This window comes from Mastigoproctus giganteus, chromosome 5, assembly GCF_048544385.1.
Source record: "Mastigoproctus giganteus isolate SK-2022 chromosome 5, ASM4854438v1, whole genome shotgun sequence".
Taxonomy (NCBI): Eukaryota; Metazoa; Arthropoda; class Arachnida; order Uropygi; family Thelyphonidae; genus Mastigoproctus; species Mastigoproctus giganteus.
Window position 1 is genome coordinate 225,633,154 of NC_143579.1, and position 20,405 is coordinate 225,653,558.

The window sequence follows — 20,405 nt, forward strand, 5'->3', positions numbered from 1 at the left end:
CTACAGCGTGCAGCTCTGCAGTAAATATGCTGCATTCAGAGGGAATCTGCTCCGATGTGGTGGTGTCTGTAAAGACAGCAGCAGATCCCACATATGATTCCGACTTCGAACCGTCTGTGTAGACTGGCGCGAAGTCGGAATATTCAGTTCGGTGTGCTGAATGAAGCTGCAGGTAGACAGATGATGGAGTGTCCAACTTTCCCCAATTTCTAAGAGACAAGTCATATTTCGGGACATGAGCATGCCAGGGTGGAAAGGGTTGCTTTGGTGTTTGGGCAACCTTGTCTACCTTGATATTAAGTTCTTTGATTAGCTCTTGGAGACGAATACCAAAAGGACGATTGGCAGTCTTGCGGGTATTGTATAAATTTTCCCATCGTGGTTCAAAAACGAAGGGCCACGTAGGTTTGTGGAGCAATCAGGTACGGGACATGATATTGCCAAGGGGGGGGTGTCATTGTGTGTGCATGATGTAAAGAGTGTGAGGTAATGAGGCGACAACTCAGCATTGTTATAGGCCTATATGAGAGCTTGAAGAACAGGATGGATGCCCCGAAGGATCTAAATTGAGGGGCCCATCAAGCTCCGAGCTGCCCACATCAACGCCAGAGCTTGCACTTGATCATCACGCAACACAGCGGCAACCCCCAAGGCAGAATGCGCTGGTCCCACAAGAACTAGTAGTTGTCGGTGACTATTGTCAGGGAAACGGGGAACATGGTATGTAAAAAGAATAGGTGGAACAGGACCAGGGTCTGTCTGCCAGGGGCAAAGGTTCATGACGTTGTAGAGCGGATATCATCTTTTAAGGGCACAAAAGGTGATATTGTTGTACATGTTGGCACTAATGATATTAAGAGTAGGCGACCAGCAGAATTACTTAATAAGTACAGGTCACTGTTGAATAAAAGCTGTGAATTAGGGTTGAATTTGAAAATGTCTGCAATTCTGTCCAGACACGATAGGAGGGAGTACATGATAAGAGTTGTCGATCAATTCAGCCCTGGAAAGATTGTGAAAGGCTCAAGGGGTAGAATTTTTTTCAGTCTGGTCTGTACTTGTTAATAGGAGAGACTGCTTCTACAGGGATGGGATACACTTAAAATAGAAAGGGTGCAAGAATATTTGCTGATGCTATCGAGGCAGTGTTAGGTGGGTCAGAAAACTGCTAGCTTGGGGGGATACAAGGACTAAAAGATTAACAGTAGCCATTGGCAGAGGTGAAAGTGATTCTTGCACTGCTTCTACTGGAATGAGTAGCAGCCTAGAAAACAAGATGCAGGGTATTTCAGAGACTGCTGGGAGTCATTGCGGTACAAGCAAACACATGGGTTGTGTTAGGGTAGCTAAGAACAGGAACAGGTGCATGTATACCGATGCTAGGAGTTTGGTAAATAAATTTGATGAATTTGAGGTATTGCTCAGAACATCAAAGGCAGATATTGTTGGGATATCAGAGACGTGGTGTCACACAGATATAAGGAATGCAGAACTGGAATTTGGGGAGTACAATGAGTACAGGAAGGATATACAGGACAGGAAGGGAGGAGGGGTTATGCTATTAGTTAAGAAACACATAAAATCCAAGGAAGTGAAGCCGGTCGACATCGCTGGACAGTGCAGTGTCGAGTCGGTTTGGTGTGACATAAGCATTGGGAGATCAAAATTGAGAGTAGGAGTGTGCAATAGGCCTAATGACTCTGATGAGTATAAGAAGAAACTGTACATGGAAATAGAATGGGCCAGTAAATCAGAGAGTCTTATAATGGGGGATTTTAATTTCCCAGATATTGACTGGAATTTGTGGGTTGGTCACTCACACACGAGCAAGGCCTTTGTGGATTTATTGGATGATTGTTTTCTACATCAGCATGTTCGGGAGGCAACTAGAGGGAGTAATACTCTTGATCTGATTATCAGTAGTGATTCATCTTGAATTAAGAATCTGCAGATAAAGGAACCACTAGGTGGCAGTGATCACAGTGTGCTGAAGTAGGATTTACTCAAAGAGGTAACTACCATCTTTGGTAGTTACCTCTAGGTAACTACGGTGGTCTGAGACAGTATTTAAATTCTATATGGTGGGACCAACTGATGATGTTACCAACAGCAAATTCAAAATAGGAAGCTTTCAAAGAATTTATCTTGGAACCTACTAGGCTTTACATACCAACTAAGAAATTATTGTTCAAGGTTTAGGCCTAAATGGATGTCAAATGAACTAATGAGACATATGGCAGAGAATAAAAATGCATGGGATACATATAAATTAATGAGTAACATGGAAGCCTATGATAGATATAAGCTGGTCTGTAACCAAGTTACAAAGGAGGTTAGGCAGGCAAAGGCAGATTATGAGAAATCCTTGACAAAGGATGCAAAGAAAAACAACAAAGAGTTCGTTACCTATGTAAACTCTAGAAGGAAAGGGATGAATCAGATTGGTCCACTGGATATTGATGGTTCAACTGTTGATGATCCTGCTCAGGTAGCTAACAAACTAAATGAGTATTTTGCATCTACATTCACCCATGAGGAGCTATTCAGGGAGGTAAATGCCAGAGGTGAGTTAAACTCTGGCAGTGAGCTAGATGATTTTGTAATAACTGAGAGGAAAGTGGAGGAGAAATTGTTGAAGATAAGCAGAAAAAAGGTGCCCGTGCAGATGGGATCTATCCAGTTATATTAAAGGAGGTAGCAAAGGAAGTAAGCAAACCCTTAGCCATAATTATGAGAGCTTCTTTGGACTCAGGGGAGGTACCCACGGACCGAAGATGTGAAAATGTGACCCAAGTTCACAAAGGAGGATCAAAGGGCGACAAGTAATTATAGACCTGTTAGTTTAACTTCTATTCCAGGAAAATTAATGGAGGCACTGGTTAAAGAAGCACTGCAGGATCATCTAGACAAGACTTCAGTTATAGCTCGGACACAGCATGGTTATGTTAAGGGAAAGTCTTGCCTGACCAATTTGATTGGATATTATGATGAAGTCACAAAAGAACTGGATGCAGGGAATAACTTTGATATTATATATTTGGATCTTAGAATAGCATTTGATACTGTTGCCCATGGAAGACTGCTGCACAAATTGGAGCAGTGTGGCATTGGAGGCAAATTGCTGCTATGGATAAAGGAATGGTTGAGGGGGAGAAGACAGAGAGTGGTAATCAATGGACACTGCTCTTAGTGGACTAATGTTATTAGTGGAGTCCCTCAGGTTTCAGTATTGGGTCCGTTGTTGTTTTCTGTATTTATAAATGATATTGATGATGGTATATCAAGCTTAATGTCCAAGTCTGCAGACGATACGAAGGTTGGCAGGGTTGTTAAGGACACTAATGACAGTACGCTGCTGCAACAGAATCTAGAGAAGTTGAGTAAATGGGCTGAGAGGTGGCAAATGAAGTTTAACCTTGACAAATGTAAAATACTACATATGGGAAGCAGTAACCCCAGAGTGACGTATCAACTCTATTGTACTACACTGACAGTGGTAGAGAACGAAAAGGATCTGGGGGTAATTGTACAGGCAGATATGAAGTTTTCTGAGCAGTGCAGATGGTCTGCAAGAGTAGCTCATAGTGTCTTGTCAATGATATACAGGAATTTTTCTAGCAGGGATAAGGAGGTGATTATCCCCTTGTATAATAAGGCAATGGTCAGGCCACACCTTGAGTACTGTATACAGATCTAGAGGCATCATTTTAAGAAGGATGTAGAGCTGTTGGAATGAGTACAGAGAAGGGCAACAAGATTAGTGAATGGAACAAAGGGTTGCTCTTACGAAGAAATGCTTAAATTTTGCAAATTACAGTGTCTGGAGACTAGGCACCTGCGAGGTGATCTAATTGAGGTGTATAAAGCTTTGAATGGTTTGAGCATGCTCAATGGTGATGGGATTCTTTCTCTTGCTCAGAATAATCACCTGAGAGGACATAAATTCAAATTGAGGAAAGACAGATGTAGGATAGATGTGCGGAAGTTTGCCTTTAGCCAGCAGGTAGTTAGTTGGTGGAACAGACTTCCATCCTTTGTTGTGGAAGTTGATAGCCTAAATAAATTTAAGGCTGAGCTGGACAGGTATTTGGAACGAACAGAGGGGTGAAATGGGAGCGGTTTTTTTTTTTTTTTTTTTTTGGCTGATGCTGCATAAGCTTGCATCTTGCATCATATGCTCCTACTAATGCTAAAATGCTAATAAGCATAAACAATCTTTTCATATTACTCAAAATAAAATAGCTTTTCCCTGAAATTGCACAAAATCAAAAATCAAAGGATATGTTTTGTTAGGAATGTTTTATTTATGCTGTATGCAGTGTAATACTCTGCATTAATTTAATAAACTTTAACAAGCAAAAATTAAAAAAACGTAACCAGAGGAATTTTCCAACTGTGCAGTTTCATATGGTGTGATCAAAACTCTTTTTTTTTTCCTAATTGTAATAGAAAGAAAAAGAATCACCACATCAAAAGTTAATGACACTTAATGCCACAAGATTTTTAGCTTAATTGTGAGAGATACTGAGCAGTTTCTATTGCAATTAATATTAATAAGTAAATGAAGTAGGCTCTCAATCATTCTGATAATGATAATATTTTGATAATATCCAACTTGGGAGTTTGTTATCAGTCTAGAATAGAAAGTAGTAAAGAAAATAAATTGAAAATTTAAAATATTCTAAGTGTTACCATGTTCATCTAATTTGAAAAGTGCTTATACCAAAATTAATACCTTTCAGAAAAAAAAAAATTTCATGGAAATTAACAATGACTAGCTACTCTTTAACCCAGCAGCAGTAGTGTAGAACCTGACAGGTACTAGACTTTTTTTTTTTTTTCATGAAAAAGCTTTTTTTATGGTATTGCAATATATCTGGTTATCTTAATGGACTGCAGTACTTATTGTATGTAATGTTTTAATATTGAATAAAAAAAGTAACTACTTAAAAAATGCTTTGTTTAAATGTTCTTTAAAAAAAAAAAAAAGATATATATATATATATATATATATATATATATATATATATATATATATACACACACACTTTTTTTTTTTTTTTTTTGTAGTTCTTGGCGCATAGGCTTCTGTGGCCATAATGCACCTCCCAAGGTTTTTGCAGAACTTTGATTCAAGCCCGAGGCGGGAATCGAACCCGCGACTTTGGGTTGCTAGGCAGGCACTTTACCCACCTGGCTAGCCCGGTCGGCGTGTATATATATATATATATATATACACACACAGTCAGTTCTGCTAACAGAGTATGTGTTCCTAAAAATCTCCTCATTAGGGGATTTCTTGCATTAAAAACAACAGGGCGTACAGGAAAAATAGGGATGGGACAGGGTACTCAAAAAAATGTTTAGTGTGGTAAGTAAAACACTAAAAAAAAGTTAGAAATCCAATAAAATTGCTAACACAGGTTTAAACATCTTAAATTTTTAATAAATAAATAAATAAATATAGCACTATAATATATACATACTAATTGATATTTCTGTTCACTGACTTTTTTTTTTTTTTTTTTTTTGGATTGTAAAATTTAAACAGTAAAAAAAGATAAGCAATCAATAAGGACAAACAAGGCATATGCAAACTGTGCAAGTGAGATACGCAGTAACAATTTCATGTATTAAAAATAGGAATGAAGGGAAGATTCTGGAAATTTATTTATGTTTTTTATATGATTGAAGAGAAAGGGGAAACATTTCACCATAACAACATAACCCAAGAATTTCAGCTATCGGTATTATCGCAAATGCAATAAGATCCAGTTTACTATCTGTTTATAATTAGATTGCACTAACAGAAAAGCCCAATAAACTAGGAACTGCAAATTGTTTTATAGTAGTGATCTCCAGAAATGTATCCTTCTGCTCATGCTATCTGTTTGAACTGAAAAATGTGACCTCCTGAAAACATGAGTTGGCCTACAATATCACCTAATTATCAAGTGAATACAGTGAATGACAACAGCGTGTCTCCAACCAATACATCTACAGTAAATAGGAAATATAGCTCTCACACATTTGACGTTTTTTAAGCGAACTTGTATGTATTGCTGCACAGCTCGCTACGTTCAGCTTGGTGCCAGGTTTTGCATTCACCTGTTGTTACTTGCAGATGAAATCCAGTCGTGTTGAAGCAAATTCGCACTGCCAAAATGCATGTTATAGCAGAACTGACTGTATCTATAAATTCTGCTCAAAATGAAAAAAACAAAGATACAGGCATAAATATAAACATGACACTCACTTCAATTTTCCAGTTCAGAGAAACATTAAGATCACAAAATTTCAATCTTATGTATGAGTACATATTAATGCATTTTGTTAACTGAATAAACAAATAATAATAATCAAGACAAAAAACACATTTTGTACAACAATTAAACATAAAAGAAAGAGGAACTACTTGAAATGGTGAAGGTGTCTATAGAAGACACCACCACACATCAGCGTATGTGCCAATTTCAAACAACACGTGTGAGAAACACGTTGTTTAAGAGCCAAAAACTAGCATGTTGGAGTGAAAGGTAAAAATAGTAAATAGCCATGCAAGGACCTAACAGGTTCTTTGCATGTATAAATCTAAGTAAACAATAATTCTTCACTTCCAAACCATCTTGAACAAAAGTTTAACTATATTTAGGAAAGTAGGGAAAAAAATTCAGCTTTTTTTAATCATTAATTGACAGGTAACATGCAACAATTATTTTTAAGATGGACCAGCCAGGTCACGTGTGATGGATACAAAGTTAATGTCAGTTTTTTAAACAAGTGGTTAGTAACCAATCATTTAATTTTCCACAAAGTGTATTTCTGTGAACATTCCAAAGCAACAAATTCAGTTCATTTGCTACATTCCACACAAGTGAGGAACTGAAGGGGGTTGGAGGCAGGAAGCTGACAATGGGTATATGGTTGAGCGAGATTATCACCCTGATTGGGATGACACTCAGCAGTGGCTTTTTTGCAAGCTGGGCAAGGTGAATGGGGGCCTGTTATCATCTCACTATTTTTCTTGAATTGGTTTACACAAATTCACGAATGATATGTACAACACTGCTCCGTGAATTCTCTCCTTATATACAGATTAGAAATGTAGGTGAAGTGGGAGAGAGCAAAGGTTCCCCTACATTTCTTCAAAATTGCTTGTTGCATTTCACAATGACACTGGGAAGTTATAAAAGAAAATACTTAACAATTAAATGTTCAGCTCACAGTGTACAGCTTATCTTCAAAGAAACGGATATAATATATTTTTTTCCCAATACCTCAACCACCTGATCAGGGAATTATTTCCTCACTTATATGCAGTTATCACCACCTGATTGATTAATTAGCTTCTTGTAGGCATGGTAAACAATCACAACAAAAAGACTTATCTACTTCAAGCTACTACTAAAATGGTGTTGTAGAAATAATTGCAGACCTTTCTGGAACAGGATGTGATCCAGCCAAGGAGGATGTCTTTATGTGCTAGGTACACGGAGTATGAAGAAATTAGGCACAAACTCAGCATTCTGATGGGCGTTTATGAGAGTCTGAAGAGTAGGGTAACATCAGAGCTGACGTTCAGCTCTGATGTTCAGTTAGGTGCAAAAAGTAATTTTGGCATCATATACTTAGATTTCAAGAAAACTTTTGATACTGTTGCACATAAAAGACTGCTGCATAAACTGGAGCAATTCTCGTTAAGGGCAAGTTACTGCTATGGATAAAGGGATGGTTAAGTGAAGGAAGATAGTGAGTAGTTATCAATGGGCACTGTTCTTAGTGGACTAATATTATTAGTGGAGTTCCCCAAAGTTCAGTGCTGAGCCCAATGTTGTTTTCAATGTTTATCAATGATATTGATGAAGGTATATCAGGCTTAATGTCTAAGTTTGCAGATGGTATGAGGTTTGGCAGAGTGGTTAATGACAAACATCAGGGAAAGCTACTGCAACAAGATCTAGGAAAATTAGATCAATGAGCTGAGTAATGGCAGTTGAAGTTTAATATTGAAAAAAAAAAAAAAAAAAAGTTACTGCATATGGGTAGCAGTAACTCCAGACTAACTTGTCAACTGTGTTTTACCACACAAACAACAAATTTTGCAGTCAGAAGTGACTTATTTTCAAAACTGTCAATAAACTAAGTTTCTGTTCCAAAGCCTCTCAGAAATATGTATGCAGTAGACTCGATTTTCCGGGATAGATGGTAAAAAAAAAAAAAATTCCCAGATAATCGATTTCCCGGTTAATCCTAAAATACAGTAAGTCCCTGACATACGTTATGTAAGTCGAGTTTAATGTAACTTTGGAATGACTAATAAAATATTGTTACTATATTCCTGATATGCCAAAATTACAAAAATCACATAATATCCTCAGAACAATGAAGAAAAATAGTTATATATTTTTAATTAGTTCAATTAAAAACTTTATCTGGGCACGGCGGTGAAGTAGCCGGAGTGGCACATAAGAAAAGAAAACAAAAAAGGAAGAAAAAAACGCGTTATTGTACTGTAAAAACTGATTTGTATTTCGATTGGTTATTATAGTTGACTAGCTTTGGTTATTATAATAGACTTTTGGTACCGACTTAGAGGGGAACAGGTATCCTGTGTGTTATCAGACACTCAGCCTAAAACACTGATGGATCCAATATCTCTCTATTACAGAAGATTTAGGAGAAGTCCGGTTGGCCTGCCTCCCTAAAATCCACTGATGCACACCTTCTCGATGGTAAGCCCTGTTAATTCACTTAGGTGGCAACGAACATGTAGAGTGGTTCTCTTCAAGACACCTGGTCAGCGTGAAGAGGAAAAGACCAAACCCTACAGCAATGAGAGCACAACAATACAAATGGCCCTCAGTCCCCAGCAGCTTTCACTCTCCCTCTTACGGCAGCGAGAGGATCAGAGTGGAAGCAGAGGGTGCTAAGAATCTCTGGGTACGACCAGGCTGCCATGCACGGAAATTGAACTTGGCCTGTTATAACGTACGATCACTCATCGGTGAAGACAGGATATTAGAGCTGGAAAAGGAATTAGAAAATGTGAATTGGAATATCATCGGTTTGGCTGAAACAAGAAGAAGAAATGAATTGCTTGTAAGTTTATCAAGTGGAAATCTGCTGTACACCAATGGAAACAGTGAAAGGAGTGAAGGTGGAGTTGGGTTTCTGGTCCATAAAGATTTTAAAAACAACATTTTGGAATTCAAAAGTACATCACCAAGGGTGTCAAGACTAATATTCAAGATTTCTAAGAGGTACAAGCTAAAGATTATAATGATTTATGCACCAACGTCGAGCCATGATGATGAAGAGGTTGAAGAAATGTACACTGAAATTGAGAGTCTTCTAGATGAGCAGAAAACCCACTACACTATTATTATGGGGGACTTCAATACTAAGGTTGGAAAAAGGCAAAACAGTGCAGAAAGAGGAACTATAGGAAATTTTGGAATTGGTGAAAGAAATAAAAAAGGTGAAAGACTTGTGGAATTTGCGGAATCTCAAGGACTGTCAGTAATGAACACGTTTTTCAAGAAAAGGGTGAACAGAAAGTGGACATGGAAGAGTCCAAATGGATTAACAACTAATGAAATCGACTTCATCCTCACTAACAGAAGATATATTGTGAATGATGTTACCGTCCTGAATAAGGTAAATGTTGGAAGTGATCACAGAATGGTAAGATGTACACTTGATATAGATGTAGGAAAGGAAAAAACTGACTCGAGTAAATAATACAAAGGTCTTTGAAATAACAGAGGAGGAGAAAAAGCAGTATGTACTGGAACTTAAGAACAAGTTTGAGCTTCTGCAGACTGCTCAGGACCAAGATATCGACCAGGAATATTACAACTTTCTGAAAGTGATAAAGCCCAAGAAACCTATAGGGAAACAGAAATCCAAAGAAGAAAAAAATTAGTCAAGAAACACTTGTCATGATGAACCAAAGACGACAAATGAAGAGCAAGAAACACACTGACAGGGAGAAAATTGAGTATACTGAGTTATGCAAAGCCATTAGAAAGAGACTCAGGGAGGACATAAGAAGATTTAACACAAGAAAAGTAGAACAAACATTAAGGGAAAACAAAGGATTTAAATCAGCAGCCACGAGCAGTAATACAGAAAGACAAATGATACTGAAACTGAAGAATAGCGATGGTGTACTTATAAACAGCAGAGAAGGCATAATTCAAATAGCAGAAGACTACTATAGAGAATTATACAAGGAGCAAGGGAATGATACCAGCAGTGGGGAACATGGATTGCAAAGTAGCAACACATACGACATATCCGATATTCTTCCTGATGAGGTAGAACATGCATTGAAGAAAATGAAGAATCGGAAAGCCCCGGGGGAAGATGAAGTTACTGTAGAGTTGTTAAAATTGGGAGGAAGAGACATAACACAAAAACTGGCAAGGCTCTTCACAAAGTGCATTAGAAAAGGTGTGATGCCTAAGCAGTGGAATAATGCAATCATAGTTTTGCTGCATAAGAAAGGAGATAAATCAGAAATTGGAAATTATAGACCAATTAGCTTGTTATTTCATATCTACAAGTTGTTCACAAGGGTCATTACTAACAGATTAGAAAGAATACTTGATGAGAATCAACCGAAAGAGCAAGCTGGCTTTAGGACAGGATTCTCAACTATGGATCACCTTCACGTAATATCACAGCTAATGGAGAAAGCAAATGAATATAAAATACCATTATGCCTAGCATTTGTGGATTATGAAAAGGCATTTGACTCCATACAGCATAAGGCAATGTTTCGGGCTCTGGAAAGACAAGGCATAGATACTCCATATATTATGATTATGAAGAAAATATATGAGAGTGCTACATCCTTAATTAGACTAGACAAAGACAGTAGCAAATTTAAAATCGAGAAAGGAGTTCGACAAGGAGACACAATATCTCCGAAGCTGTTTACTGCTGCCCTTGAGGAAGCTTTCAGAAGATTAGACTGGTCGCAGAAAGGAGTCAATGTGAACGGAGAGTACCTAAACCATTTACGATTTGCAGATGACATTGTGGTCATAAGCCACGATCCCAAAGAATTAGAGGAAAATCTTAATCAGTTATGCACAGTTAGTAAGGATTTTGGACTAAAGATGAATATGGCTAAAACAAAAGTAATGATGAACAAGTATGCCACGGAAAGGGAAATAATGATTGAAGGAGCAGTAATTGAAAAGGTGGAGTCATATACTTATCTGGGACAAGTTATTAGCTGTAATAATGATAAATGGCTGGAAGTCAAGAGAAGAATAAATTTTGGATGGATAGCATTCAGGAAATATAGTCACATACTGAAGAGCAATATCCCAGTTTGTCTGAAACGTAAAATAATGAACCAATGTATACTCCCCACCATGACTTATGGAAGTGAAACTTGGGCCTCACCAAAAGAATGGAAGAGAAGCTAAGAACTACACAGCGAAGAATGGAACGAATTATATTGGGAATCAGACTGTTAGATAAGAAGAGAAACACATGGATTAGGCAGCAAACTCAAGTAAAGGACATTCTTATCAAAACTAAAGAACTAAAATGGTCTTGGGCAGGACACATAGCTCGAAGAAATGATGACAGATGGACTAAGAAAATAACAGAATGGTACCCAAGAGGAGCTAGAAGAAAACCTGGAAGACAAAGGCGGAGATGGATAGATGAAATTCATGAGTTTCTGAGTAGTAAATGGATGGCCAGTGCTCAAAACAGAAGGAACTGGAAAGTTGCTGGAGAGGCCTTCATCCTGCAGTGGATTGAAAATGGCTGATGATGATAATGATGATTTGGTACCGACCACACCAAAAGTCAACACTTCTGGTATTCTGTCTTCTTCCTTTATTGTGCCCACCATTTCCACTGAAAAATTTGAATCCCGTGTGATACTTGTTGAGTTTGGCCATTTTCATACATCCTTATTATTTTAATTTTCTGATTCCAACTCTATCGCTTTCCTTTTCTTGGTAGATTTACTAGTGCCGCTGTCACTTATTCTCTTATTCGGCACCATGATAATGGTCAAAATTAAATTTTCTGAAAAGAACTTCACAGGGTTAAGGTGAAAAACTCACTATTATCACCCGATGCGAGCTCACATTTTACTAAAGCACATTTCTGGAGGTCACTGCCATGAAACAATAAAAACAATTTGCACTTTCCGGGTTACTGGGCTTTTCTGTTAGTACAGCTAATTATAAATGGTAGTAAGCTCAATCTTACTGAATTTGCGATAATACCGATAGCTGGAATTCTGTGGGATTTTACGTTATTTTGGTGAAATGTGTTTCCCCTTCACTGCAATCTTCAGTCTTATAAAAAAAATGTAAATAATGTAACGTAAGTCCGAAGTTACATAAGTTGGAGACTTACTGTATCGAAAAATGTTCATACATAAAAAGTATGGTGATAGATAAAAAACAAAAAACTTACCATGCACTACTTGCATGTCCAATACGCGAGTAATTGACACGCATTTATTTTTTCCGCTGTTGCTTTGAAATCTAATAGCTTCCCTTTATTTTTTACAATGTCGTGTATGGTTTGGTCACCAACATAATGATTCTTTACACATTTAATTAACAAATGCACCCTTTTCAAACTTTTGAATAATTTGAAGTTTTTGTTTAATTGAAAGCACAACACCTGTGTTTGCCCACCATTTTCACGATTTCTAAACAAACAAAAAAAAATTCCGACATTCCTGACATAAATAACAAAACAAAATTTGTCCTTTTGTGGTGCGACGGAACAACAATTGATGTGACGCACTAAAACAAACTAAACATTTGGTCTTTTTTTTTTTCCTTTTTTTTTTTTTTAGCAGTGGGTGCGAAGACAGCGGGTGTTGCAAGATAATAGGTACACTAATCTCCCAATGAACTTATAATGCCACTTCTTGTCGCTTATTTATGACTTGCAAAACATATGTTTATACCTATTGTAGTTATTACTTGAATTTTATGATTTCTGGTTGATTTTTTTTTTTTTTTTTTTAATTTGGAGTCTTGAAGCGTCCCAGTTAATCCGATCCCAGTAAATCGAGAGTCCGCTGTATTTGTTTTTATCTAATTTCTGGGTTGGTACTAGACTCAGGGTAGTGGAAAATGAAAAAGACCTGTGCATAACTGTGCAGTCAAAAATGAAATTCTCTAAGCAGTAGACAATGCCAGGACAGCTCATGGGGTTTTGTCGATGATATACAGAAAACTTTGCTAGCAGGGATAAGGAGGTGATTTCCCCTTTGTATAAGGCCATGGTTAGGATGCATCTTAAGTACTGTATACAGGTCTAGAGTCCTTACTTTAGGAAAGATGTAGATCTGCTGGAATGGGTACAGATAAAGGCAACCAGACTGGTGAAGGGAACAAAAGGGTGCTCTTACCTAGAAAGGCTTCAGTTCTGCAAACTGAAGCATCTTGCAACTGGGCACCTGCAGGGAGATCTGACTGAAGTGTTTAGAGCCTTGAATGGATTGAGTAAACTGAATGTTAATGATATTCTTCTGCTTGCTGAAGACACTACACACACGAGAAGGCACAAATTCAAGTTGAGGAAGGATGGTTGCAGTTGCAGGATAAATGTGTGGAAGTTTGCCTTCAACCAGCAGGTAGTTGACTGTTGGAACTTGCTTCCATCTGTTGTTGTGGAAGTGGATGGGTTGAATAAATTCAAGGAAGAACTAGACAAAATTCTTGAAAGGTACGGATGAGTGGACTGGGTAGGTTTTGGTTTTTTTTTTTTTTTTTTTGACTGATGATATATACACTTGCTTTTTTGCATCATTTGCCATTACTGCTACTAGAGTTTGGAGCTCTTGTTATTCTTAGTGCATCAGCTTATTAGATCATGGAATGTCAGTTCTAACGGTAATCTACTACAGTTTATAACAGTGTCAGGCAGGGCTGTATTTTATCACCTCACCTTTTTAATCTTTATGCCGAAGATATCATGCGTGAAGCTTTGAAAGATTTAGAGACTGGCATCAAAATTGGAGGACTGAAGATAAACAACCTTCGTTATGCAGATGATACTGTGCTAATTTGTAATTCTAAGGATCATCTTAAAGAAACTCTGAGGAGAGTATGTGAAGCAAGTAAGAAAAAAGGATTGTTTCTAAATGCGTGTAAAACTAAAATTATGATGATTGGTGATAATCTTGATTCCAGTAAAGTGAAGGTTAATGGGCAAGATATCGAAGAAGTTGATGAATTTGATTACTTAGGGTCAAGGATAAATAAAAATAGTGACTGCTCAAACGATGAAAAGAGACGATGGGCAACTGCTAAAACGTTGGTCGCTGATCTGACAAACAAGATCATGATCTGCCCCTAAAGACGAAACTGAGAATCATTAATTCGTTAATTTTTCCAGTTGCCACTTATGGATGTGAAGGATGGAATCTGAAAAGAATTGATAGGAAGAAAATTGAGGCATTTGAAATGTGGTGTTACAGGAGAATACTACATATTTCTTACTTGGATCGAAGAACAAATGAGTGGGTATTGAATAAAATTGGCAGGCCTAAAATTCTTCATAGCATCAACAAACGAAAACTCAGGTTTTTTGATCATATAGTAAGCAGGGAAAACTTTCTGTTGAAGAATATAATGGAAGGGAAAACCGAGGGGAAGAGGTGCAGAGGAAGACCTGCAACTAGGTGGAAGGGTGGGATCAGTGAACTTCTGGGCATGACACTTTGCAATGCTGCTCGTATAGCACACGATCGATGCAGTTGGAGGAATTTGTTGGTGGCCACAACAGCTCCTCAGGGAGCTATGAGAATGAAAATACAAAATTTTCATTCTCAGAAAACTTAAATTCCAGGATAAAACTCACTCCACAGAGTCCACTACTATCAGAACCTCACTACCTGAGGCCCACACATTTGAGAAACTCACTTGTGAGTTTCTCTCTGTGAGTTAAAACTGATTGACAAAAGACAAGGAAAAATATATACTATGAAGACACTTTTAATGCTGTGCATAACCACACTTAGATAAAATTGCCCAAAAGTTTCTTTGTTAGAGTTTGCTAATAGCAACAAGGAAACAGACGTTACTGAGGAAATGTTCAAATATCTGACAAAATATTGAGTTTGTTTGTTTGTATTGAGGTTTAATTGCGCATGGACTACGGGGGTCATAATGCGCCAGAAATATTGAGTGAAAATGATGATAATGCCAACAATAAAGTTCCAGTTGTAGTAAATTCAAGTGATGCCAAGATTTTAGAAAACATTCATGTATACTTGCACCATGTAGCAGAGAACAATATCATAAGTTCATCTCTCACGATGCTTGAAGACATAATGATGAAAAGTAAACAACAAATTTTGTAGCCAGAAGTGTCAGTAAACTAACTTAGCCATGAAGTAACTTGGTTTCCTGTTACAAGGCCTCTCAGAAATATGTATATTTGTTTTCATCTTATTTCTGGGTAGTTAATTTTTATGGAACACTTACAATTTTTAGACTCTATGAACATAAAATCAAATCCTTTCACATATTGCTAAAAGCAGATTCATCTGTATTTGTTTCCAAATATAAATACAATTAAGATTACTAGAGTATGTATACATGCTGATAGTATTATCTATATATAAATATACATACACAATTTGTATACACAGTGGAACTTCTCTATTACGAACTTCTATTTAACGAATTTCTCTATATTACAAATTTTTTCACAAAACATTGCACCTTGAAACGAAATTACATGTAAAATTAACCCCATATAACGAAGTGTTAGTCTCTCTATAACGAATTTTTTAAAAAAATTAGTAAAAGCATTTTTGAAGATTTTCAAGCATTTACTGCTAAACAGCCGATCAAATATACTGCCTCCTTCCTTCCAAAATTGCGCATTAGCATCTGGAATTAAATAATCATCCTTTTAGTGAACACTTGTGGCCATTGAAGCCCGTAGGAGGGTCTTTGTTTTATTTTTGTTACAGTTATTAAACCAAATGAGTTTTCTTAAAAGTGGTCGTAAACTTTACAATAAATAGGGTAGATTTGTAAATGAATGTTGGTTCAGGGGAAAAAGAAATTCGCTGCGGTAAACTTTAGCATGCTGCGGCGGCAATACATAGAATGCTACCATAGTTGGTTTTTAGTAACGCCTACTGAGTGACATTCGCTTCTCACCTCAACTGTATCACGTGACCTTCGTGTTGATCATTATATGATATGTCCATTCTCATTTAACTGGACTCCCAGTAGATGGTTTTCATTAATTTTTTTATTTTGTTCGTTATCAATCACTTAGGCTATATGCTCTTGTTTTTTTTTTTTTTTTCTGAAAAGTAACATACAGCATACGTTAATCATAAATTTTCTTTTGTGTATATATGAATGAAAGCAGAATAAAAGAAATTCACAAAGTCGTATATTCTTCAAAGTGAGTGATACTGTTGAATTGGCAAGCGAACGTCATTGAGTAGGCGGTACTAACAATTCACTACATGGCCAGCGCACCGAAGTTTGCGGTGTATGTATCGGCAAGAGCTATAGTCCAGTAATTTTTACAATTACGAAAACAATGTTGAAGAGAAAGTGTTTAAGTATTAATGATAAAGCAAAGATTGTTATGATATTGACCAGGGTTTTAAGAAAAAAAGATGGTGTGGAGAAATATGGCATATCTGCAAGCAGTTTATATACGATTTTAAAAAAAAAATCGAGAATCAATTTTAAATGCAATTGAAGGAGGAGCAGACAAGAAGCATATTAAGTTGTGTATATATGAAGATGTTGATAAAGCTGTTCTAAAATGGGTGCAAATGATACGTGAAAAGAATATCCCAATAACGGGCCTAATAATTAAGCAACAAGCTCTGAAATTTGCACAGTCCCTTGGACATACAGAATTTAATGCGAGCACTGGGTGGCTAGATAAATTTAAGAAGCGCCACAGAATTGTGGAAAAGTTATTTGCGGAGAAAGTGTTAATGTAAGCGAAGAAGATTGCAACAGTTGGAGGAACAATACCGATTTTGGAAGAATATGAGCATAAGGATGTTTTTAATGCTGACGAAATGGGTTTATTCTTTAAATGTTTACCGAATAGAACACTTGCTTTTAAGGATGATAAATGTTTTGGCGGAAAACAAAGCAAAGAAAGAATCACTGTGCTAGTTGGAGCAAATATGACAGGAAGTGAAAAATTAAGACTAGTCATTGGAATATCAAAAAACCCCAAGATGTTTTAGAGGCACAAAATCTTTGGAAGTTGACTACACCTTTTAATAAAAAAGCATGGATGGCAAGTGATATTTTTGAAGAATGGATATTAAAACTAGACAAGCGTATAAAAAACAGAAAAAAGGAAAATCGTGTTGGTAACTAACAACTGTCCGGCACATCCGGCCAGTATTTCTGCCAAACTCAAAAGTGCAAAGTTGTTTTTACCACCAAACGTAACGTCAAAACTCCAGCCAATGGACCAAGGCATTATTAAAAATTTTTAATTTCATTATCGAAGGAGAATAATAATGAAGATTGTCAATGCGTTATCAGAAAATAGAAACTTGGAGGTTACAATTAACCTTAGAGATTGCATCTCTGAACTGGCAAAAGTTTGGACAAACAATGTCACTGAATACACTATTCAAAATTGTTTTTCGAAAGCGGGATTTGCATTGAATACAGAAGTCAAACAATGACTGGACAAACAAGATGAACTGCCCCTTTCACAACTGAAAAACTTTTGGACATTATTAGAATCGTCTGGAAACATCGAAAATGAAATAACACTGGATAGTTATGTTTATGTAGATCACAGCAGAACATCCAAATGAAGATGGAATACTGCTGAACAGTGTTAGAAGTGACCATGATCACGAAGAAATTAACGATGACGCATCAGAACAACCCGTAGAAAAGCCAACTTGCGAAGAAATGATTAACGCTTTTAAAACGGTTCGTATGGATCTACAGTTTTGTGAAAATGTTCCTAATAATGTTTTTAATGCTCTGAACAAATGTGAGATTTTCTTTGAGAATCAGACAATTTTTTAATTGTACTGCGCAAAAACGAAAATTACAGATTTTTTTAATTTCCTTAGATGGATAGAAGGATGGCTTCAGGGCAGGAGGCAGAGGGTTGTGATAAATGGCTATTCCTCAGATTGGGTTGATGTAAGAAGTGGGGTTCCCCAAGGATCAGTATTAGGACCACTGTTGTTTTTAATTTTCATAAACGACATTGATGAAGGGATAGAGGGCGTGATGTCTAAATTTGCAGATGATGTTAAAATTGGTAGAGTAGTTAATGATCACTGTCAAGCTGAGCTTCTTCAGAGAGACCTAGATAGACTTCAGGAATGGTCAGAAAAATGGCAGCTGTGCTTTAATCCAACAAAGTGTAAGGTATTACACCTGGGAAACAGTAATCCCAAAATAACTTATTCACTTGGTGGAGTTCAACTAAACCCAGTACTGGAGGAAAGGGACTTGGGTGTTACGATACGGTCAGACATGAAATTCTCTGAGCATTGTAAACAGGTTGCAAGAAAGGCCCATGGTGTCCTATCGATGATCTATCGAACTTTTGCAAGTAGAGATAGGGACGTGATAATCCCATTATATAAGGCCTATGTTAGACCACACTTGGAATATTGTGTTCAAGTATGGAGACCGCACCTAAAGAAAGACATCGAGCTTCTTGAAAGGGTGCAAAGAAGGGTAACTCGCCTGGTGAGATCGGCAAAATGGCGTCCTTATGAAGAAAGACTTCGAATATGTGGGTTGCAGAGTTTGGAAACTAGACACCTTAGAGGAGATTTGATTGAGGTGTTTAAGGCTCTGAGAGGTATCAGTAAAATGAATGAGGACAAAATTTTCAAGATTATAAATGATGCTAGAACTAGGGGACATAAATTCAAGTTACGGGGGGAAATGTTTAGATTGGACTGCAGGAAGTTTTATTTTAGCCAGCGAGTTATAAATTACTGGAATAAGTTGCCTTCGTGGGTGGTAGAGGCCAACAGTTTGGGGAAATTCAAAGGTCATCTGGATAGTACTTTCGGGTAAGGGAAGCGCATAGGATGATAGGTTTAATTTCCTTTTTATTTTTTTTTATTATTATTTTTTATTTATTAATTAAATTATTTTTTAGTTATTTATTTTATTTTATTTTTTTTTTTGTTTTTGTTATTGTTTTGATCGGATTTTTTTTTTTTTTTTTTTTGGCTGGTGCAGCATAAGCCATAGGCTTTCTTGCACCATGCAGCCGTTACTGATACTAATACTATTTGTGATACTTGCCGGCGAAAATTGTGTAAACGTAATTTAAATAAGTGTTTTTGAAATAAAATACATTAAAAATAAATGTAGATTCGTTTTCATTTTCTAATTAGATAACAATTTCTAATAAAAAAGATATTCTCTGTATAACGAAATTTCTCTATAATGAATTTTTACGCCGGATTTATCGAATTCGTTATAGGGAAGTTTGACTGTATATATATATATATATATATATATATATTTTTTTTTTTATTTATTTATTTTTTTTTTTTGATAATTGTCATTATCAAAAAAAATATATAAATATATTTGAAATAAATATTTCAGTAAACATCTTACCTTATAATTGATGCATCTTTATATTCAGGTAAAATCTTCAACATATAACAAGCTAGCACCTCATCGCAATGGAATGTTCCATCATGTGTTCCAATCTTAACACTGTCATGGCATAAACGCTTGACATGTGGTTTTAAATCATTGCAAGCCATTCTAAGAACTATAATAAAAAACATTAACATTTAATTATAGGTAATTCCAGCCTGAAACTATAAGATAATAAGAACTACTAAAATTCTTGAGAAGAAAACTTTAGCATTAAAACAAAAGAACACAAAATATAACAGAGAATGAAAATAGCTAACAAATTTCTGTGCCTACTTCCCAACTTTTAGAAACTGAAAAACCGAAGATATTTTAACAGAGATCTGGCTTTAGCCAGATCTCTATTAAACAAATGCTTTGGAACAGCATTTCAGCACCATCCTAGACTTTCTCCCAATTAATGATAACTAATCAATGCACATCAAGATGTTGCATTGGGTAAATTACATGTTGTCACAAAACACAACAAACTGTATTTTAACATTCTCTGCTTTTATTTATATATTTAAATATTTTTTTTCATTCTGTTCAATTATACAGTATTTGTTAATGCTGAACCAACTTTCACAAATCAATTACTATGCTGCAGTCAGATCACTGAACAAATAGGAAGCAACCTAAGCTTCTCACAAACAAATTCTCTTAAAAAAAAAAAAAAAAAAAAAACATATTTAAACTCACATAAATTTCTTTAAACAACAAACTATCTGATAACCAGGCCAGTAACAATGACTAAAATCCACCAGA

At 36.4% G+C, this 20,405-nt stretch overlaps 1 protein-coding gene across 1 annotated transcript in view; it reads right to left on the bottom strand.

The window, feature by feature from the left end:
* Window positions 1–20,405, bottom strand: part of LOC150086173 (MYG1 exonuclease) — a 97,574-nt gene that overhangs the window by 49,087 nt on the left and 28,082 nt on the right. Inside the window, exon 4 of the mRNA XM_090374816.1 lies at window positions 19,614–19,773. Within this exon, the coding sequence (XP_090230942.1) occupies window positions 19,614–19,773 (160 nt within the window). The remainder of the gene's footprint in view (window positions 1–19,613; window positions 19,774–20,405) is intronic.